At 46.5% G+C, this 23,524-nt stretch overlaps 1 protein-coding gene across 1 annotated transcript; it reads right to left on the reverse strand.

Annotated features, from left to right (window-relative positions):
* Positions 1-3,620: 3,620 nt before the first annotated feature.
* LOC129333603 (lymphocyte antigen 6E-like) lies at positions 3,621-23,218 on the reverse strand. The gene is made up of 3 exons (XM_054985381.1): positions 23,112-23,218; positions 8,106-8,225; positions 3,621-4,721 (listed from the first exon to the last, which is right to left on the reverse strand). Exons 1-3 carry the CDS (start codon positions 23,161-23,163, stop codon positions 4,513-4,515), a joined length of 381 nt encoding a protein of 126 aa, XP_054841356.1. The 5' UTR covers positions 23,164-23,218; the 3' UTR covers positions 3,621-4,512.
* Positions 23,219-23,524: the final 306 nt, after the last annotated feature.

The following is a 23,524-nucleotide window of genomic DNA, read 5'->3' on the forward strand; positions in this document are numbered from 1 at the left end:
CCCCAGTCTCTATGCCACTGACAGCCGCAGGGGGCACGTGTCTAGGAAGGTCAGGAATGTGGCCCACCTGCTGTCCACGGCAGATGCAAATGCACACACACACCCCGAAAAGGAGAAGTTTTAACTCCCTCCCCCATGGGTCTGCTGGTTGAAGGCGTCCCTCACGGCCACCCTGTTGGCAAGATGGGTTGTGGCAGTCGCCGACTCCTTTTTATGGTGGGAACGGAACCCCCCCCCCTGAAAGAGTAAATTTTAACCTCCTTCCTCACTGGTACTCCCCTCCCCTGGTCCACCGATGCCCGCCATCAACCAGCTGCAGCCTGGCAGAGGGGCTCTGTTGTCCAGAGACAGGCTCCAACCCCACCACAATATCTGTGCCATTGCCAGGCTCAGGGGCTGAGTGTCTTGGTGGGTAAGGGCCATGGCCTACCTCCTGTCCACACCAGGTGTAAACGCACATCCCTCAAAGGGAATTTTAATCACCTTCCCCAGAGGTCCTCCCTTCCCATGGGCCGCCAGTGCTTGCCGCCCCCTGGTTGCATCCCAGCACAGGGGCTCGGTCGTCCTTAGCGCCATTCGTTTCAGGAAGATCTTGGGGAATTCCTTGCCACTAGACCATCCAGGGCCTCAATATTCCAACCATTTGCTGATGTAGCTGCCCACATTGTGAGCAGTTGGCCCCGGCCTCTGCCATGTTTAATATACCCTGTGATATAAAATCACAGAGCCCTTGAATTAATGCAGCTTGATCTGCATCAGAGACATTCCAGCCAGAATGCCGAGTCCTGCCCAGGAGAATGGAGCTTGAATAAAATACAGATGTAAATGCAAAGTGAATGGGTGTGATTGTTCCTACCTTCCCCAAGCTGTGGACGTGCAGTTGCTGACAACGAAGGTTCCCGATGGGTCACCCTCATACATTCCAATCACCCATCATTTCCATAATTTACAGCCCATCCTCCGTTCGATGGACCATCAATCAACATTGAAAAGTTGTAAATTTCTTCCTGGCATCAACTCCGGGAATATTAAGAATCAATTGCTTCCTTTTCCAACAACAGTAAAATAATAATCATACTCTTTTGTCGAACCCTGGTAGCAACAATCAAAGATGCTAAAACCTTTATTGTTCTCAGGAACTGACTGTTATGGCCTTTTGTCTCAACGGCCAAGTGGGCTCCCCAGCCTCAGGACATGATTGGCCCTATAAGAACCAGGGGTTTGCCCCACCCAAATTGTATACGCTTATTGGGACCCAAATGTAGTGCCCTCAGAGTCTCCTTCTCTGAGCCTTCCTCTCTGGCCCAAGATGTGGGACATTTGAAGCTCTCTTCCTCTGTGAACTACTCTTCTGGATAAGTAAATATACTTCCCTTCCCTCACTCTATTCCAACCTCTGGCTAATTTCCTAGGACTCTGTGTGTGTGTGTGCCAACAATTTATTACTCCTTGTGAGCATGTATTTTCCCTCTAAATAAAGTTACTCCTTGCCTTGAAGAACACCTGTCTCGGCAGTTTCCTGAGGGAGAGGACCCCATAAACATTGATGGCAATCTCGCTAGTTACGCCCAGGGCTCATTTTGAGGGGGAACGCACAGGAACGCAGTTCCGGCAGTTTCCCAAAGAGGTCACATGTCAGGTGGGCCCCCCCCCGCACCTGACTATCAGCCATTTTGGGCCCGTTTCGTCCTGGATTGGGGCCTCTGACGGGTGGTGGATCACTCTCCCGCTCAGCAGCAGCCCGATCCTGACCATTTTGGGCCCCTTTCCAGCCATTTTCAGCCCCTTTTTGCCATTTTCGGCCCAATTTTGGCCCTGAATAGCCAGGATTGGGTCCAAAACAGCCAGGATAGGTGATGTCAGGGGGTGTGGCATATGCTAATGAGTTATGCTAATAAGTTCCTCCAGCTCTTTTTCTACAAAATGACCCCTGGTTATGCCTCTCGCATAGCCTTTCTGCTTGCTGCTAATTCCCCTCTCTTACTCGCAAGGAGTCTCATTCCAGTACCAGCATCACCCCTCACACCCCGTCCCCTATTTAACCCCCTGCTTGTCATGAGTCCCCTCAAGAATCGTCCACCCTGTTGCAGAAATGGGTTCCGCTTGTGGAAGGCTTCCTTCTCGGGCAGCCCTTTGGGGAGGTGGAGTCTGGCTGTTGTGGCCACTCCCGCCCAGGGTCTGTCTCAACATCAGTAGGGTTCTCCTTCCTGGCTTCCATGTTCTCCTTCCCTCCCCTGCCATGTTGGGAAGATGGTTTCTTCGTGGGGCTAGCTGCTATACTCTTCCAAGGCCTTCCACACATCCAGCCTCCCCTCACATTCCCCGTTGGGGAGAGGGATTCTGGCAGTGGTTGCTCTTACTTGAAGGGAATGGGCTTCCCCTTTAGTCCCCTATCCTCGCCTGGTGCAAACACCCCCCCAGAAGTCTTTGATCTTCAATAACATCTCTTAGGCTTTGGCCACTTCGCTAACGTCAACAACACTGTCAGTTACATTATACCGTCAGTGTGTAACATTATTATGTGGGTCAACTCGGTCGTCCCAAGCTGGGCTCTGACCCCTCCCCAGTCTCTGTGCCAGTGTCAGACTCAAGGGACAAGTGTCTAGGAGGGTCTGGGCTGTGGCCCAACTCCCATTTTGTGAAAGCAGCGCCTCCCCGCCCCCCCCCCCCACCCGTGCCTGCAAGGGGAATTTTAACTGCCTTACTCATGGGTGGGGAAAGCTTCCCTCACAGCCACCCTGAAATGGGTTACTTCAGAGGAGTTAGCCGTGTTAGTTAGTAGTAGCAAAATCAAAAAGAGTCCAGTAGCACCTTTAAGACTAACCAACTTTATTGTAGCATTTATTGCTACAATAAAGTTGGTTAGTCTTAAAGGTGCTACTGGACTCTTTTTGATTGGGTTACTTCAGTAGCTGCTCTTCCCTAGAAAGGACTAGCCAGAGATATATAGAAAGATTTACATTTACATGACCCTCACTCCCTGCACCTTCTCCCCCCTCCCCTCCCCGCCTATACATCTCTGGCCAGTTTTCTTCATACCCTCCATGCATCTGACAAAGAGAGCTGTGGTTCTCAAAAGCTTATGCTACAATAAAGTCGGTTACTCTTAAAGGTGCTACTGGACTCTTTGCCATTTTGCTACTACAGACTAACACGGCAAACTCCTCTGGATCTACTGCCATAGATTGTCTCTGTCCTCCTCCCCTTTAAAAGAATATTCCTTTGTCCCCCAGAACATCTCCTTGACTATCCCCTCAAAGAGTACTTCAGTCCCCATTCCAGGCCCACAGCAATTTATCAGGTCCCAGGGACCATCATTCCACTTTGAGAGCCTTCATACCATTCTCAGAGGAAGATTCTCTAACTCCATCCTGCAACTTTTTAGTGCGATGTATTCCAATGGAGCTAATGCAAATCAATTGGTGTATCATGGCTGGCCCCCATTTGATTGCAAAATCAAGCTAAATCCGCATATACTTGGAAACTTTTGCTCGGCCTGTCCCTTTAACAAGAGCTGGCTCTGCAACAAGGAGCAGGTGATTTCTTTAGCACACCTTTGTGAAAGGTACAGGAGCAGACAGGCCAATTGACAACCCCGCACACACAGAGAAATCACACGGTTATTAGGACTGGGGTTTTATTAAAGGTCAGAAATAATTCAGTGAAAAAAATGTACACTTTACTGAAAGGGAGGAAGGTAAATAACAGGTTCCAAACAATTGTTTGAATAATTGGGGTCATTTATAGGGCTTTCCTGTGCTTCCCTAATCAGAAGTCCCATTATGTTCAAAGGTGCTTTCTCCCAGGAAGGATGCATAGGATCGCAGCCTTATTCCTTGTGCTGAGTTCCTACACTTGGCCTTTTGAAAAACAGTTCTGGAATTGTTCAAAAGAGGGATTAGGAATACTTTAGACTAGCAAAAAAAGGAAGGGTTGCGTATATGAACACTGCCTCAAGAGGGCAGCATTGCACCACAAAAATGCTTACCCTTCTCTCTAGATGGTTTCCCAGGGGTTTTCTGGTGCGGTTTGTACCTTGTCCCCAGTGATGACTCTGGTTTGGGACCCAGTTGTGGCTTTTGTGGCAGGTGAGCCGGTACCTCCTTAAAGAGGAATTTATTTCATTGCAACATTCCACCCACTGAGACTGATATGAAGACCAGGATCGGTTTTGAATGGAACACAGGGTGGGAGTGCCTCCTTAGGAAATAAGCAAGCTTAAGTGCTTACCAACAAGTAGTTTTACTTAAAAGCAAGCACCACAGCATGCAATTTCTGGCAAGAGGCTGAACGCAGCCTACATGCAGGTGAATTTACAGGGTGGGGTGGGGGAGGCTTTCCCAGCCGGGCTGCGTACTGGTTGCAAACATCGCTTCAGAGTCCTGAGAGGTACAAAGGCCCAGAGATGTGATTGGAAGCAGGCTCTCAACTGCCTGAACATGCAGCTTTGCACAGGAAAGATGTTGGGCTTCTCTCTACAGGAGGAGCCTGCGTCAGCGCCTCAAGTCCTCCTCACAGTTTGGCGCCAAAGATATATAAGAGGCTGGCTAGGGTGCCCACAGCCAGCACGGTGAAGCTGCTCTTCACACCCATGGCCCCGCTCACGTTGCACAAGTGGGTGTTGCAGCATTTCACGGAGAAAGCCATGATGCCGAGATCCACACCTGCTTGGGGACAGTTGGGAGAGCAGCCCTTGCTGATGGACTGTTTATGGTTCTCACCTGCACAGAAAAAAAAAAGGAGGAAGTGAACAAGGATCCCTGAACTGTGTGCAATTTGTTTGTTTTTTAAATCAACCCTGGCCTATGGCTCATGCAAGCCTGATCTCATCAGATCTCTGAAGCTATGCAGGGTCGGCCTTGGTTAGTAATTGGATGGGAGACCTTTAACGAAGACCAGGTTTGCAGAGGCGGGCAATGGCAAACCTGCTCCTCTCTGGTCTTGAAAAAATGAAAACCCCACGAGGGGTTGCCATAAGTCAGCTCTGATTTGACAGCACTTTATGCCCACAGCCAGGCAAGCAATCAGCTGTCCACATCGCTGGATTTCTCAGGGTTGCCCACTGTTTAAAAAGAACCAATGCGACCAGCTTTTGTCTCTGAGACACCCGCCTGAGGCACAGAAGTCAGCCAACAAAGCTTTTTCCCAGCGTGGAGAGGAAGACTGCAAATCAGCATGCTGTTCGAGGCACGGGAGGTGGGGCCAGCTAAAACGGTGGGCGGCCCCAGTGCGCTTGATCAGAGTTCTGCCCAGCAAAGAGAACAACCCTGGTTTGCGAGCAGAGGAAATCTCGTTCTCCAGATCTGGCCAGGGCATCTCTCCAGCAGCTTCACATCTGGAAGCATCCCTTGTGCTTGTGAACAGTAGGGGGCGCACATCGACATGATTTTGGCCCAACTCGATCTGTGTCACATTTGGGGGAGAGAGGAGTGAAAGGTAGCCCAGGTAGAGGGGAGGGAGGGGGCTGCCCCTTCCCAACCCTCCTGTTTAATTTAGGTAGAAATACCCCATAAATTCATATTCCAAGCTCCTGAAGAGCAAGAATTGTCACCTGCCTGCTTTTACTGTAGCTGCAGGAGATTTCTAGTGGGGGGGTGGGCATACAGGCCCCTCTTCATAACATCCCTGGAAGGGAGGGTTGCCAACTGTCTTTGGTGGGGGGGGTGCCCAGTTCCTTGAAGAGAGGCTTAATAGGACATTATTCTCCACAGGATGCGGTTTGCTTCCACACCATGGAAAACGTGGCCTGCCTATCTGTACGCATTAAACTTTGATTGAAAGGGCAGGATAATTTCATCCTGGTCTCTTGGCAGCCTCTTGGAGGGGAGGGTTTTCTGAGGGCTCAGAATTGGACCCAGAATAACTTGAACCTCTGTGTGTCCGAGCATAGTCGGGGGACAGAAGCTTGTCCTTCTTTAGTACTGGTCGACCAGGAAAAGCAAGCGTGGAGAAGCAATATTGTGGGTGAGAGCATGGGTGGAGGAAAGTGTGCAGTTCTCCTTTCCTCTGTCATAGGGCCAAGCTACAAGTGACAAATGACACTTGAACGGCAAGTGAACAGACTCACGTGTATTCCTCCCTGTTCACTTGCGCTCCACTTGCACTCCACCCAATCGCATAGTGGAGCACAAGTGAACAGGGAGGAATACACGTGAGTCTGTTCACTTGCTGTTCAAGTGTCATTCATCACTTGTAGCTTGGCCCTTAGCCACCCAACAGACTTGTGAGGTTGGTTAGGCTCAGACTGGAGGACTAGCCCCAGGGCACCCAATGAAATTCAGAAGTGAGAGAGGATTGGAAGGCCCCAGGGTGAGTCTGACCACTACATCACACGGCTGTCATGGGATTTTATTCATTTTATTTTTTATTTATTTATTGCATTTGTACCCCGCTCTCCTCATTCAGAGCTGCAATGTGGTCAGAGTTGCCTGCAGGCCCGGAGAGAAATGTCTTGTCCCTTGAACAGAGGTTTAATGCACTGTTGAAACTTTTCCTAGCAACAAAACAGCTCCCCTCCCTGTAAAGATTTTCCCATTAAGCCTCCGTTCAAGGGACAAACCCCCTTTTTTCCTCCAGGCAGCTGGCAACCCCACCCTCCAGTGGCATCCTTAGTGCTGGTATCATGGCATGGAGATAAGTAACATCGCCTGATTCGCTGCAGATGAAATGGATATTGGGGACATCTCGATGGGCCAATCTCTGAGTAGCCTTGCTATGCTCTGTGCCCGGTGCCAAGGATGATCTTGGGTACATCATGTCTTCTGGCAAAGCTGCTTTTGCCAGAAAGGGAACTCTCGCTGTGCAGCAACAAATGAACTTTGATCCGACGTTCCACCCCCAGCCAGGGTGCCAAACAAATCTGCCTTAGATTTCTGAGTCAGGCTATTGATCCAGCTAACCTAGTTTGACTGGAAGAAGCTCTTGGGGAGCGGCCTTTTCCTTATTCAAACCCCAAGGTCAGTCTTACCTTCTGCCACTGGCCGGGGCTGTCCAACATCTCTGGCCCAGGTCTTTCACATCACCTGCTTCCCAATGCTTTGAGCTAGTGATACTGGGAATTGAATCCAGGACGTTCTGCATGCCAAGCACTTGCAAAAAGTCTGAAAGGATTCCCATTTTTTCTGAGATCCTTTTAGCTAGAGGGCTGGACACCTCCTGTGTGCCAAGCCAGTTAGTTTAGACCTCTCCCCAGAGCACCTCTCTTTAGTAACCTAGAGCCCAACCCTGCAGTGGTTCATCTCTCTTCCACCAGATGAAGGGCTTTCTCTGTGGTGGCCCCATCCTGGCGGAAAGCTCTGTCTGGCAATGCACTTGCCATACTGGACCTATCTAGGTTCTGTAGGGCATGCAAGGTGGATAGGGTTGCCAGATGGGGTCTGGAATAATATCAGACCCCAGGGAGAGGTGGGGGGAGACACTTTTTTATACAGATGACATGCGCAGGCAGTCCCGGGTAATGTGATGACATCACTGGAGGAAGTGATGTAATCATGCCGACCCCCCCCCCTTCCAGGGATCACTGTTGGGCAGTACCACTTAGCTGGCTGGCCACTTCTCCAGCACACAGCCAAAGGGGAAGGGGAAAAAGGAGTGGCCAGGTGGCCAGTTTGGGGGAGCATTTGCCCTGGACATTCCCCCCAAATACCAGACTGTCTGTGTGAAAACCAGACACCTGGAAACCCTAAAGGCGGAACTGTTTCCATGATGTGTCATGGAATCTTGGCCACCTGGCTTTTTGTGGGGTTTTTTTGCTATTTGTTGAATTCTTGTGGGACCCTTTAATTGTAGTGATTTATTGTTGCTTTTAATGCTGTAAACGGCTTCAGGCCTCGAGGGAGAGGTGGTATAAAAGTCTAAATAAATAAATAGAAGAGGTCTGCACAGGGAAGCCATCCACAGAATTGGGGTGTCCCAGTGCTCATCAGCTACTCGGTTTTTCTCAGTCCCCGGCAGGCGGCAGAAGCAGCAGGATTTTCCAGTCCGTGAGAAGGTGCTCTTCTTGACTCGCTTTAGCAGGCCACGTTTTGGTTAGGCCTGATCTAGAATTACATGCACACCCCCAGCCTGATGGTGTCCCAGAAAGATCATGAGGTCAAAATACCTACCGACACCTCCCCCTATGTATTTTGTGATGCAGTAATTGTCTGTTTCACTACACGTCTTCATGTTTAGGCAATTCCAGTTGGACTCCTTACTGTCGCAATGGAAGCACGTGAGTGATGACGCTGTAAATGAATTGTACACACAAGCAAAAAAATAGTCCATCGTTAGTCTTCTAGTGCAACAAACACATAAAGCAGGCATGCAGTACCCTGAAGAGACCCAGTTGCTGACACTGGAGATACAAGAATTTCTTGTCTTTAAAATAAAGGAATAGCGTGATCCCGAGAACACTTTTCTGGGAGTATGACCCATTCAACATATTTGAGTAGGATTTTGAGTAGACCTTTCAAAATTTTGAGGATTGCTGTGCTAGAAATTAGTTTTAAGCCATACTCCTGGTCCCTCAGAATTGCAAAAAAATTAAAAAAATGTAGATATACTGTAAGAGGTACTAAATTGGAGCCCAAAGTAGCTAATGTCTCTAAGAGCTTCCTCCCCCCAGCTGCATCTCCATGTAATATGTGACTTATCTCACTTGCTTGAGTAAGTCATCTAGAATTATTTGCACAACAGCTTCTGGTTTTACTCTGTGTGTGTGTGTGCATGCGCACATGCGCACGCAATGCCATGGCTGGGTTGAGCAAATGACGCTATGATTTTGGGGTGGTGGGAGAGATGAGAATTTTGGAAAAATTGAGAGACTTTGGTGTAGTGGTTAAGAGTGGTAGGACTCTAATCTGGAGAACCAGGTTTGATTCCCCACTCCTCCGCTTGAAGACAGTCACAGCTCTTCCAGAGCTCTCTCAGCCCCACCCACCTCAAAGGGTGATTGTTGTGGGGATAATAATAATGCTTTATAGATCGCTCAGAGTGGGGGTTAAGTTGTCCTGAATGGTGGTATAAAAATTAAATGTTATGTTATTCTGTGAGAAAAGCTATAATTGTGTGTCCCCTCATTAGTCATAGTATGCAACACGAGTTAATTGCATAGAGCATTTGTATTAATTGATATGTATTAAGAAGATGAACCATCAAGTAGAATAAACCATTAAGGACACATTTCAGGGGGGTGCATCCACTCTGTACAGCTAACTGTGCCTCCCGGAGAGATTTGAAACAAACTGGGATTTGGGAATCTGAATATCACCACAGTGAGCATCAACTGTGGTTAAAAAGCCAGGTACAAACTGTGGTTTAGAATTTTGGTTTCAATCACAGCAACAAACCAGACATTTCCAGCAACCTATATTCAGATGTCATTATGAACCAGACTTTAAATCGAATCATAGTTTATAAACTGTGTCTTATTGTGAGGTCTGAATGCAGCTATATTATGTGTCAGCATTCGGTGGTTTTATGTTATTTGAAGTGGATGTGTTGCAAGCAACCAGGTTAGGGATCTGCCTTTAGACATATGAGCTTCTATTTTCTATTCTGCACTCCCTCTACCCTTGGGAACAGCTTAATCAGTGATGGAGGGCAATTTGCACTCGGCCCCTCTAGATGATCTGTAAATGAGCTCTACGTCGTGAGAGACATGAAAATCAAGAAGGGTTCTGGCCCCTTTCAATAAAATTCTTATGATAGGTGCCCACAACCAGCTTTGTGTTTGCATCTTGAGAATGTGCGTAAGGTGGGGGAAGGGGGGCCCTCGACTGTCTTCCTTTTAGAAGTTATTTTTCAAGGGGCTGAAAATGTCCACAGAACTTCTAGGGCTCACTTGATGTTGCTGCTACCGAGTAAGGGGGGTGGTGGAAAAAAAAATATCTGTGGGCAATGGGTAGGGTTGCCAACCTCCAGGTGGAGGCTGGAAATCTCCCTGATTTACAACTTATTTCCAGATTACAGAGATCAGCCCCTCGGGGGACATGGCTGCTTTGGAGAGCAGAGTCTCTGACGCTGTGCCCCGCTGAGGTTCCTCACCTCCCCAAACTATGCCCCTCCCGAGGCTCCCCCCCCCCCCGATCTCCAGGAATGTCCCAAGCTGGAGTTAGCAACCTGACCAAACGATAAGGAATGTGGTGCTATAAGAAGATAATAGGCAAATTCAGACCATGTAAAGAAAAGTGAAGGAACCTCAGAATATATTGTCTGTGCTGGCTCAGCCATGCGAACTTCAGTGCATGCAAATACAAAAATCTAAAAACAGGTGCAAAATATCCATAAATTATACTAAAACACTGAGAAATTACAATTAAACACAAAATAGTAGAGAGTCCAGTAGCACTTTTAAGACTCACCAACTTTATTGTAGCATAAGCTCTCAAGAGCCACAGAGGCGTAGTTCTCGAAAGCTTACGCTACAATTAAGTTGGTTAGTTTTAAAGGAGCTACTGGACTCTTGACTATTTTGCAACTACAGACCAACACGGCTAACTCCTCTGGATCTATGAATTAAACACAAGGTGACATTTATTCTAAAATACAAAGAAAATTAAGAAAGTAGGATAACATTCTGAGAGGTCATGCCCTCTATTAGAAACAAATTTCCCCTTTGAAAAAGAAAATTATCCAACCTGAAGAAGAGTTCTGTGCTACCCCAAAATTTACACGCTGCATACTAGACTTTGGTTAGGCCTAGCAAATTTGCTATTTTATTGCCCCTTTTCTTTAAGTTAAAACCACATCGTTAAAGGTAAAATTGGCTTTCTTTCTTTCTTTCTTTCTTTCTTTCTTTCTTTCTTTCTTTCTTTCTTTCTTTCTTTCTTTCTTTCTTTCTTTCTTTCTTTCTTCTTCAAACCTATAAGTCTTAAGTAAAATTGCCTCTTTGCTTGCCGTTTGTAAAAAGACCCAAGAACTGTGCAGCATGAGAATGCTACAAATAAGGACTACATTTCCCAACAGCCCCTGCATCTAGACTGTAACCAGGTAAAGAGGAAAGGGCTGGGAAAAGTTGAAAAAAGCACAGAGAAAGGATAGCACGCCCCCCCTTGCCAGTGACAGCAGAAGAAGGGTTGCCAACCTCCCAGTGGGATGTGTTCCACATTCTAAAGCACGTGGATCCTTTCTCAACGGCTCATTAAAATGTTGAGAACAAACCAGGAAAATGGTTATCATGAGCGCACACTTGGTTAATTGATGGGATCTTTCCCTCCTCATTTTGTGCAGTGCACCAAAACTGAAAAAAGATGTCTTCGGCAAACACCAGCGAGCTGTCGTGATGTCTGATTGTGTGTGCCTTCATATGCAGAGATTTTTTTTTCTCTCCCAATTACTAACCAGAAGGTGGGAATAAACTTGTTTTTTGTGAGAAGGCGGATGAATGGAGATGTCCTCCACTTCTAAAAGAAGTCTTACCCCTGGCACAGAGAGCCAGTGTGGTACAGTGGTTAATGTCACACTTGGAGACCTGGATTCAGATCTACCCATCTGCCATGGAGTGGACTGGGCGACCTTGTACCAGCCACTCGCAGGGTTGTTGGGAGGACAAAATGGAGGCAGGAATAACAACAACAACAACATTTGATTTATATACCACCCTTCAGGTCAACTTAATACCACACTCAGAGTGGTTTACAAAGTGCGTTATTAGTATTATCCTCACACGACAATCACCCTGTGAGGTGGGTGGGGCTGAGAGAGCTCTGAGAGAGCTGTGACTGACCCAAGGTCACCCAGCTGGCTTCAAGCGGAGGAGTGGGGAATCAAACCTGGCTCTCCAGATTAGAGTCCTGCTGCTCTTAACCATTACACCAAACTGGCTGTGGGAGGGTATAGAGATGCAGTTCTGAACTCCACAGAGGAAGGGTGGAATGGATTGGATCCATCTATCCTTGCCTAGGGAGAGGGGGGTGTTGCGCACTTATCTTAATTTCTGCCTTTTCTCAGATTGATGCCAAAAAGGATCAGTTGGCCGAGGCCAAAGCGGAGCTGAAGAGAGTGAAGGCGGATCACAAAGCCAAGAAGGACGTAAAATCTAAAACGTGAGTGGTCCCTGTTTCTTCCTAGAACGTGGGAAACTAATCTGGTATTTCCCGGGGGTATCTGGTTGGTCATTGTTGGAAATGGCATGAAGGTCTGAATTGACCCAGTTCTCGATAGCGGCCTTCACTGAAGGTGCTGACCCAATCCCTTGGAAAGTAATCACTTCGGGTGCCGAACATTGTTATCTTCAAAGCACCCCTTTAATTGTTGGCGTAATCAGAAACCAAGCCTGTGAGGTGGATCTGTTCAGAAGAGCTTAAAGGTACATTTATTTGGCCTGTTTTCAGTGTGTGGTATTTGAAAAGGAGGCTCATATTGGTAGGTAGGTAGGTTTATTGTTTGTGGCCAAAAGCCGTTAAAATCCACAAACAAAAAACAGTCTAACATATAAACAAAATAGTAAAGAGTCCAGTAGCACCTTTGAGAGTAACCCAACTTATTTGTAGCATAAGCTTTCGAGAACCACTGCTCTCTTCGTCAGATGCATTGTCAGCTTTCGAGAACCACAACTCTCTTCATCAGATGCATCATCAGCGTTTAAGAACCACAGCTGTCTTAGTCAGATCTGTTGAAGAGAGCCGTGGTTCTCAAAAGCTGACGATGCATCTAACAAAGAGAGCTGTGGTTCTTGAAAGCTTATGCTACAATAAAGTTGGTTAGTTTTAAAGGAGCTACTGGACTCTTGACTATTTTGCAACTACAGACCAACACGGCTAACTCCTCTGGATCTATGAATTAAACACAAGGTGACATTTATTCTAAAATACAAAGAAAATTAAGAAAGTAGGATAACATTCTGAGAGGTCATGCCCTCTATTAGAAACAAATTTCCCCTTTGAAAAAGAAAATTATCCAACCTGAAGAAGAGTTCTGTGCTACTCCAAAATTTACACGCTGCATACTAGACTTTGGTTAGGCCTAGCAAATTTGCTATTTTATTGCCCCTTTTCTTTAAGTTAAAACCACATCGTTAAAGGTAAAATTGGCTTTCTTTCTTTCTTTCTTTCTTTCTTTCTTTCTTTCTTTCTTTCTTTCTTTCTTTCTTTCTTTCTTTCTTTCTTTCTTTCTTCTTCAAACCTATAAGTCTTAAGTAAAATTGCCTCTTTGCTTGCCGTTTGTAAAAAGACCCAAGAACTGTGCAGCATGAGAATGCTACAAATAAGGACTACATTTCCCAACAGCCCCTGCATCTAGACTGTAACCAGGTAAAGAGGAAAGGGCTGGGAAAAGTTGAAAAAAGCACAGAGAAAGGATAGCACGCCCCCCCTTGCCAGTGACAGCAGAAGAAGGGTTGCCAACCTCCCAGTGGGATGTGTTCCACATTCTAAAGCACGTGGATCCTTTCTCAACGGCTCATTAAAATGTTGAGAACAAACCAGGAAAATGGTTATCATGAGCGCACACTTGGTTAATTGATGGGATCTTTCCCTCCTCATTTTGTGCAGTGCACCAAAACTGAAAAAAGATGTCTTCGGCAAACACCAGCGAGCTGTCGTGATGTCTGATTGTGTGTGCCTTCATATGCAGAGATTTTTTTTTCTCTCCCAATTACTAACCAGAAGGTGGGAATAAACTTGTTTTTTGTGAGAAGGCGGATGAATGGAGATGTCCTCCACTTCTAAAAGAAGTCTTACCCCTGGCACAGAGAGCCAGTGTGGTACAGTGGTTAATGTCACACTTGGAGACCTGGATTCAGATCTACCCATCTGCCATGGAGTGGACTGGGCGACCTTGTACCAGCCACTCGCAGGGTTGTTGGGAGGACAAAATGGAGGCAGGAATAACAACAACAACAACATTTGATTTATATACCACCCTTCAGGTCAACTTAATACCACACTCAGAGTGGTTTACAAAGTGCGTTATTAGTATTATCCTCACACGACAATCACCCTGTGAGGTGGGTGGGGCTGAGAGAGCTCTGAGAGAGCTGTGACTGACCCAAGGTCACCCAGCTGGCTTCAAGCGGAGGAGTGGGGAATCAAACCTGGCTCTCCAGATTAGAGTCCTGCTGCTCTTAACCATTACACCAAACTGGCTGTGGGAGGGTATAGAGATGCAGTTCTGAACTCCACAGAGGAAGGGTGGAATGGATTGGATCCATCTATCCTTGCCTAGGGAGAGGGGGGTGTTGCGCACTTATCTTAATTTCTGCCTTTTCTCAGATTGATGCCAAAAAGGATCAGTTGGCCGAGGCCAAAGCGGAGCTGAAGAGAGTGAAGGCGGATCACAAAGCCAAGAAGGACGTAAAATCTAAAACGTGAGTGGTCCCTGTTTCTTCCTAGAACGTGGGAAACTAATCTGGTATTTCCCGGGGGTATCTGGTTGGTCATTGTTGGAAATGGCATGAAGGTCTGAATTGACCCAGTTCTCGATAGCGGCCTTCACTGAAGGTGCTGACCCAATCCCTTGGAAAGTAATCACTTCGGGTGCCGAACATTGTTATCTTCAAAGCACCCCTTTAATTGTTGGCGTAATCAGAAACCAAGCCTGTGAGGTGGATCTGTTCAGAAGAGCTTAAAGGTACATTTATTTGGCCTGTTTTCAGTGTGTGGTATTTGAAAAGGAGGCTCATATTGGTAGGTAGGTAGGTTTATTGTTTGTGGCCAAAAGCCGTTAAAATCCACAAACAAAAAACAGTCTAACATATAAACAAAATAGTAAAGAGTCCAGTAGCACCTTTGAGAGTAACCCAACTTATTTGTAGCATAAGCTTTCGAGAACCACTGCTCTCTTCGTCAGATGCATTGTCAGCTTTCGAGAACCACAACTCTCTTCATCAGATGCATCATCAGCGTTTAAGAACCACAGCTGTCTTAGTCAGATCTGTTGAAGAGAGCCGTGGTTCTCAAAAGCTGACGATGCATCTAACAAAGAGAGCTGTGGTTCTTGAAAGCTTATGCTACAATAAAGTTGGTTAGTTTTAAAGGAGCTACTGGACTCTTGACTATTTTGCAACTACAGACCAACACGGCTAACTCCTCTGGATCTATGAATTAAACACAAGGTGACATTTATTCTAAAATACAAAGAAAATTAAGAAAGTAGGATAACATTCTGAGAGGTCATGCCCTCTATTAGAAACAAATTTCCCCTTTGAAAAAGAAAATTATCCAACCTGAAGAAGAGTTCTGTGCTACTCCAAAATTTACACGCTGCATACTAGACTTTGGTTAGGCCTAGCAAATTTGCTATTTTATTGCCCCTTTTCTTTAAGTTAAAACCACATCGTTAAAGGTAAAATTGGCTTTCTTTCTTTCTTTCTTTCTTTCTTTCTTTCTTTCTTTCTTTCTTTCTTTCTTTCTTTCTTTCTTCTTCAAACCTATAAGTCTTAAGTAAAATTGCCTCTTTGCTTGCCGTTTGTAAAAAGACCCAAGAACTGTGCAGCATGAGAATGCTACAAATAAGGACTACATTTCCCAACAGCCCCTGCATCTAGACTGTAACCAGGTAAAGAGGAAAGGGCTGGGAAAAGTTGAAAAAAGCACAGAGAAAGGATAGCACGCCCCCCCTTGCCAGTGACAGCAGAAGAAGGGTTGCCAACCTCCCAGTGGGATGTGTTCCACATTCTAAAGCACGTGGATCCTTTCTCAACGGCTCATTAAAATGTTGAGAACAAACCAGGAAAATGGTTATCATGAGCGCACACTTGGTTAATTGATGGGATCTTTCCCTCCTCATTTTGTGCAGTGCACCAAAACTGAAAAAAGATGTCTTCGGCAAACACCAGCGAGCTGTCGTGATGTCTGATTGTGTGTGCCTTCATATGCAGAGATTTTTTTTTCTCTCCCAATTACTAACCAGAAGGTGGGAATAAACTTGTTTTTTGTGAGAAGGCGGATGAATGGAGATGTCCTCCACTTCTAAAAGAAGTCTTACCCCTGGCACAGAGAGCCAGTGTGGTACAGTGGTTAATGTCACACTTGGAGACCTGGATTCAGATCTACCCATCTGCCATGGAGTGGACTGGGCGACCTTGTACCAGCCACTCGCAGGGTTGTTGGGAGGACAAAATGGAGGCAGGAATAACAACAACAACAACATTTGATTTATATACCACCCTTCAGGTCAACTTAATACCACACTCAGAGTGGTTTACAAAGTGCGTTATTAGTATTATCCTCACACGACAATCACCCTGTGAGGTGGGTGGGGCTGAGAGAGCTCTGAGAGAGCTGTGACTGACCCAAGGTCACCCAGCTGGCTTCAAGCGGAGGAGTGGGGAATCAAACCTGGCTCTCCAGATTAGAGTCCTGCTGCTCTTAACCATTACACCAAACTGGCTGTGGGAGGGTATAGAGATGCAGTTCTGAACTCCACAGAGGAAGGGTGGAATGGATTGGATCCATCTATCCTTGCCTAGGGAGAGGGGGGTGTTGCGCACTTATCTTAATTTCTGCCTTTTCTCAGATTGATGCCAAAAAGGATCAGTTGGCCGAGGCCAAAGCGGAGCTGAAGAGAGTGAAGGCGGATCACAAAGCCAAGAAGGACGTAAAATCTAAAACGTGAGTGGTCCCTGTTTCTTCCTAGAACGTGGGAAACTAATCTGGTATTTCCCGGGGGTATCTGGTTGGTCATTGTTGGAAATGGCATGAAGGTCTGAATTGACCCAGTTCTCGATAGCGGCCTTCACTGAAGGTGCTGACCCAATCCCTTGGAAAGTAATCACTTCGGGTGCCGAACATTGTTATCTTCAAAGCACCCCTTTAATTGTTGGCGTAATCAGAAACCAAGCCTGTGAGGTGGATCTGTTCAGAAGAGCTTAAAGGTACATTTATTTGGCCTGTTTTCAGTGTGTGGTATTTGAAAAGGAGGCTCATATTGGTAGGTAGGTAGGTTTATTGTTTGTGGCCAAAAGCCGTTAAAATCCACAAACAAAAAACAGTCTAACATATAAACAAAATAGTAAAGAGTCCAGTAGCACCTTTGAGAGTAACCCAACTTATTTGTAGCATAAGCTTTCGAGAACCACTGCTCTCTTCGTCAGATGCATTGTCAGCTTTCGAGAACCACAACTCTCTTCATCAGATGCATCATCAGCGTTTAAGAACCACAGCTGTCTTAGTCAGATCTGTTGAAGAGAGCCGTGGTTCTCAAAAGCTGACGATGCATCTAACAAAGAGAGCTGTGGTTCTTGAAAGCTTATGCTACAATAAAGTTGGTTAGTTTTAAAGGAGCTACTGGACTCTTGACTATTTTGCAACTACAGACCAACACGGCTAACTCCTCTGGATCTATGAATTAAACACAAGGTGACATTTATTCTAAAATACAAAGAAAATTAAGAAAGTAGGATAACATTCTGAGAGGTCATGCCCTCTATTAGAAACAAATTTCCCCTTTGAAAAAGAAAATTATCCAACCTGAAGAAGAGTTCTGTGCTACTCCAAAATTTACACGCTGCATACTAGACTTTGGTTAGGCCTAGCAAATTTGCTATTTTATTGCCCCTTTTCTTTAAGTTAAAACCACATCGTTAAAGGTAAAATTGGCTTTCTTTCTTTCTTTCTTTCTTTCTTTCTTTCTTTCTTTCTTTCTTTCTTTCTTCTTCAAACCTATAAGTCTTAAGTAAAATTGCCTCTTTGCTTGCCGTTTGTAAAAAGACCCAAGAACTGTGCAGCATGAGAATGCTACAAATAAGGACTACATTTCCCAACAGCCCCTGCATCTAGACTGTAACCAGGTAAAGAGGAAAGGGCTGGGAAAAGTTGAAAGAAGCACAGAGAAAGGATAGCACGCCCCCCCTTGCCAGTGACAGCAGAAGAAGGGTTGCCAACCTCCCAGTGGGATGTGTTCCACATTCTAAAGCACGTGGATCCTTTCTCAACGGCTCATTAAAATGTTGAGAACAAACCAGGAAAATGGTTATCATGAGCGCACACTTGGTTAATTGATGGGATCTTTCCCTCCTCATTTTGTGCAGTGCACCAAAACTGAAAAAAGATGTCTTCGGCAAACACCAGCGAGCTGTCGTGATGTCTGATTGTGTGTGCCTTCATATGCAGAGATTTTTTTTTCTCTCCCAATTACTAACCAGTTTGTTAAGGAAAATCCCTTAAGATGTCACGACTAACTGGAGTTTGCAGAAGACTTCCCTCTGCAATCGCTGCATGCCACATGAGGGGAGGAGGGAGAAAATGCGTTAAGTGTGGCCATTTACTAGACAAACACACACCAGTTTGGTCGGGTAGCTCAAGAGACAGCTTCGTCCTCTAAGGCCCATGAGTCCAGTAGCACCTTTAAGACTAACCACCTTTATTGTAGCATATTGTAGCATCGTCAGATGCATCTGACGAAGAGAGCTGTGGCTCTCAAAAGCTGATGATGCATCTGACCAAGAGAGCTGTGGTTCTTGACAGCTGATGATGCATCTGACCAAGAGAGCTGTGGTTCTCGAAAGCTGATGATGCATCTGACCAAGAGAGCTGTGGTTCTTGACAGCTGATGATGCATCTGACCAAGAGAGCTGTGGTTCTCGAAAGCTGATGATGCATCTGACCAAGAGAGCTGTGGTTCTCAAAAGCTGATGAATGCATCTGACAAAGAGAGCTGTGGTTCTCGAAAGCTGATGATGCATCTGACCAAGAGAGCTGTGGTTCTCAAAAGCTGATGAATGCATCTGACAAAGAGAGCTGTGGTTCTCGAAAGCTTATGCTACAATAAAGGTGGGGATCTTCCAGAATTACAACTGATCGCCTGCCTACAGAGAACAGTCCCCCTAGAGGAAATGGCTGCTTTGGAGTGGGGGCTCCATGGCACATTTTACTCTGCTTTTCTCCTCCCCCCTCCTCAAAACCTGCCCTCCCCAGGCTCCGCCCCCAAATCTCCAGTTATTTCTCAGCCCAGAGTTGGGAATCCTAACAGGGAACTGGAGTGGAAGACTTTCGTATCACTGGATTAGAGTTGTTCCCAGGGTGGATATGTTGGGTAAGTCTTCTTGAGCTCCTCCCAAGCCCGGACAAGATTGTTGCTGACTTGAAGATCAGAGGAGTCTGGCCAAAGGCGTGTGTTACTGTCTCGCAACCTCATTTATGCTGCACCACCTCCTGGGCGCCTGCCAACGTCCTTCATCTCTTCTCATCTCTGATGAGAAGGCACATCTGGCTTGTTAGTGGCTGCCCCCATCAGCCACCAGGTCTACTGCTGAAATCGCTGACACCGGAGTGCCTCTAGCCCTACCTGTGTAAGCACCTGACTGATTTATGCTCTTCTTCTCTGAGCATCGCCATTGTAAGGTTTCTTGCCTCGCTCCTGTTTATTTCTGGTGAGCCAAATTGTGCAAGGTGAGAGGAACGTCACGGGACTTGGAAAACTGATCAGCCTTTTGGAATCGGCTTCTTAGATGTGCTAAGGATCTCTCCTGGTTGTACCTGAACCTGCTTTGTGCTGAGTTAGTGTTCCATCTGTCCCTGTGTAGTTTGGTTCTGGCTGCCAGCGGCGCATCAAAACCGGAGGTCCTTTTAACTGGAGAAGCCAAAGGCTGGAGCGGAGACCTTGTGCATACAAAGCTGGCGTTCTGCCACTGAGCTGCAGAAATGCAATGAGCCTCAAGAAGAATTTTGGGGGATCCTTAAGCTTACAACACTCTGATCTCCAGGCCTTGAATGAAGTGGTTTTGTGAATGGCCTCTTGGCCTTCTCGGGAGCTCAATCCGAGGAGGAAACGGGGGCATTCTTGAAGCAATGCCTCCTGGAGGACCCAACAGGTGTCCCACTTCCTCACCCCCTGAGCTCACCTGCGTTGTTCCACCCAGAACTTTCTCCAGAGGTGCCCCAAAGAATCTCATCATACCTGGGCTCAACAGCAGGTTCCCCGAGGAGGTGAAATTGGGCGGGCATTCCCCCCAAGGATGTCTCTCTTTTAATAATAATAATAACAACAACAACAATCAATTTATATACCGCCCTTCAGGATGACAACACCCACTCTGAGCAGTTTACAAAGCATGTTATTATCCCCACACCAAAACACCCTTTGAGGTGGGTGGGGCTGAGAGAGCTCTGAGAGAGCTGTGACTGGCCCAAGATCACCCAGCTGGCTTCAAGCGGAGGAGTAAGGAATCAAAACTGGCTCTCCAGATTAGAGTCCCACGCTCTTAACCACTACACCAAACTGGCTCTCGATTTTAATCTAGCCTGACTAGCATCAGGGAGGAAAAAATGGCTGCCCGTGAGCCAAGTGGGGAGAAACGACAGATGGATGCTGAGAAGCAACAGAGAGCATAAGGCGTGGGAGAACACCCAGCCCCAGGAGCATTATCCTGAACTCTGAGGCAGGAACACGTCCCACGTTCTAAAGCACATGGATCTTTTATCAACGGCTCAGTTAAGATGTTGAGAACGAACCAGGAAAATGGTTGTGATGAGTGCGCACTTGGTTAATTGATGGGGTCGTGTGCTCTTTCCCTCCTCATTTCGTGCAGTGCACCAAAACTGAAAAAAAATGTCTTCGGCAAACACCAGCGAGCTGTCGTGATGTCTGAATGTGTGTGCCTTCATACGCAGAGGTTTTTTTTCTCTCCCAATTACTAACCAGTTTGTTAAGGAAAATCCCTTAAGATGTCATGACTAACTGGAGTTTGCAGAAGACTTCCCTCTGCAATCGCTGCATGCCACATGAGGGGAGGAGGGAGAAAACGCGTTAAGTGTGGCCATTTACTAGACAAACATGCATCAGTTTAGTCAGGTAGCTCAAGAGACAGCTTTGTGTTCTAAGGGCCATCAAAATAGTAAAGAGTCCAGTAGCACCTTTAAGACTACCCACCTTTATTGTAGCATATTGTAGCATCGTCAGATGCATCTGACGAAGAGAGCTGTGGTTCTCGAAAGCTGACGATGTATCTGACGAAAAGAGCTGTGGTTCTCGAAAGCTTATGCTACAATAAAGGTGGTTAGTCTTAAAGGTTCTACTGGACTCTTTACTATTTTGCTACTACAGACTAACACAGCGAACTCCTCTGGATCTAAGGCCCGTTAGAATCTCCTTGACCATATTCTTAATTATTCTAGGGAGTTTTCCCCCGCTATGGGACTCTCCTCCCTAAGAGACTTGGGAAAACCAAAGCTCCTTGTTGAAATATTCAGTGCCAGTAAGGTACCAGTACAATACTTTGAAGCCCAAGAATGCTGTGGAGGTTGGGTGCCTCTTCTGTATGGTTCAGGGTTTAATTGCTCTGGGCAAACTAGTCTGTAAGAACCCCCACCCTCCCAGCTTTCCACAAATAATTCAAAACTGAATTCTTCAAAAAGGCCTTTTTTTCTCAGCTAAGACGGTGGTATTGTAGGAAAGGGATCCCAGATGCTTCTCTAATGAGTTAAAAACTATAGACTTCACTATTATGTTGCCTTACATATTATCTGTTGCTTTAAATATGTACTCCTATATCCTACCTGTGCTTCATGTTGTTCAATGTAAGTCCTAGAATTGATTATGTTCTGTTTCAGCAATTCCTCAACCCTGTACTGAATCCTTGCTAATACTATATCTTTGTAAACTTACATTCTTTTACCCCATGACACTGTTTATGGAAATGTTCTTGACACCGTATGGAAATGCTTGCCCTTGTCCTTGCTACTGATTGTACTAATCTCACGCTATGTAATCCACCTTGAGTCTTAGTGAGAAAGGCGGACTATAAATAAATGTGAAGGGTGGAGCATCCCTTTCGCACACCAGGAAATGTCCAAGCTTTCCTGAAAGGCCGCTGGTGGCCAGAAATGAAGCAAGCCCCAGAGATGCTGGCCCTGCCTTAAGAAATGAAATAACAAAGGGCAAATATGGGTAGAGTTAACAATAAAGACAAATGGGGTTTGTCTTTATTGTTGGCCCTGCCTTAAGGGCAACTCAGAGCAGGCCAGGGACGTTGAGAAGGGGCTGGGACTTTTTCATGGTCTCTTCCTCTACAGCCAAGTCCGAGTGGAGAGGCTCCCTTCATACGGACAGCACTGCCAGGCTCAGCTCGCTTTGCTCCTGGGTCAGGTTAACTTCCAATTTGCCCCATCCCCATATTCTTGTGTTTCGCTTGGGCATTTTATTTTCTTTTTAACAGTCTGCACAGCAAATAAGCGCCCATTCTTTCTGTAGCAAGAAACTGTCGCCTGACCATCTATGCAATTAAGCAAAGACCTCTGCAATCTTGCTGGACCTGCCTGGTTTTTTCCATGAGCTGCATCCAGACCGACAGAAACTTCCCCAGGAAGAGTTGTGGCTCACTGTTCCGGGAATTCAAGCGGAAGAACGTTGCTTTCTGCAGGGGTCTGACAGCTCTCTTGGCTTTACCGGCTGCAGAGCCACAGTTTCGTCCAAGAAGGTGAGTCTAGCATATTCAGATTTCTGAAGCTACCTTGCCATCATCTCAAGGAGGCTTGGACTGGCTGGCAGCAGCCAAATGTGGGACCTTCTGCCTGCAACAAGCAGATTATTCCACTGAATTGGGGCCACCCCTCAGTGCCACAGCAGTCATTTCCTGATCTCTAGTGTAATACATACTGTGCCCCCAAAGTCTATACTTATAAGAAAAATCATTGTAAGCTCTTTGGGGCAGGGACCTCTTTTTTTGTTGATGGTTCTCTTGTTTTGCTGAAAGTCCCAAGTATGAGGGGGAACTCTTCAAGCTGGCTTCTGTTTGGGCTTTAATTCCGTCTTCAACCCACCCTTCCTCTCACAGTTTCAAGACATCAGGCATGGATCCCCGCACCCTCATATTATTTATTAAGGTGTCTGTGTTTCCTTCCAGCCACAATTCAGCATTTCTTCCAGGCAGTTTGCGTGACAGTATACCCACGTATGAAATTTAAACAAAACTAAGCAATGAGAAAATGCAGTTGCAAAACCAAAATTGAACCCCGGGTTAAACAACGAGAGAGGGTGATGGGCTCAGGGCCATGCTACAAGTGACAAATGACACTTGAACAGCAAGTGAATTGAGTGGAGGGCAAGTGAACAGGGAGAAATACACTTGCTGTTCAAGTGTCATTTGTCATTTGTAGCTTGGCCCTCAGTCTTCATGGCTGGGTGGGCATTTGAACCGGGGTCTCCCTCGGTCTAGTCTTCTGCATTTAGCTTTCCCCTGACCACAGCCTTACCTCTCTCCACACACAGGAGGACGGCCAGCAAGGCTGCAAAGGTGGCCTTCATCCTCGGGGGCGATCCTTGAGCAATCCAGGCAGGCAGGCAGGCGTCTTCCTCCGAGGAATCTGGCAGCTGCTTTCCTTCGGTGTCCTATAAATAGCAGGGGAGGGGCCAGGAGGTGTGGGCTTGGAGGGTGGGAGGCTGTGCAGCCACTCCTGGAATCCAAATTGGCCACCTAGAGGATGCCAAAGCAAGCTCTCCAGAGGCTGGCTGGATTTCAGTGGGCTGTTTTGCTCCCGGAGAATCTCCCTCCCAAGCCCTGAGAGCTTGCAGGATTCGGCTGAGCTCCCAGCAACACAGTCGCACATTTTCCTTCAGTCAAACAAAGAGGAATGCTTTCCCCCCACATCGGTTCTCCTTTTGGCCT

Source organism: Eublepharis macularius, chromosome 7 (genome assembly GCF_028583425.1).
Source record: "Eublepharis macularius isolate TG4126 chromosome 7, MPM_Emac_v1.0, whole genome shotgun sequence".
Classification (NCBI taxonomy): Eukaryota; Metazoa; Chordata; class Lepidosauria; order Squamata; family Eublepharidae; genus Eublepharis; species Eublepharis macularius.

Coding starts and splice junctions, on each gene's coding strand:
- LOC129333603 (XM_054985381.1), bottom strand. CDS start 23,163: ATGAAGGCCACCTTTGCAGCCTTGCTGGCCGTCCTCCTGTGTGTGGAG. Junction 8,226..23,111: donor CCTCCTGTGTGTGGAGAGAG/GTAAGGCTGTGG, acceptor ATTCATTTACAG/CGTCATCACTCACGTGCTTC. Junction 4,722..8,105: donor ATACATAGGGGGAGGTGTCG/GTAGGTATTTTG, acceptor TTTTCTGTGCAG/GTGAGAACCATAAACAGTCC.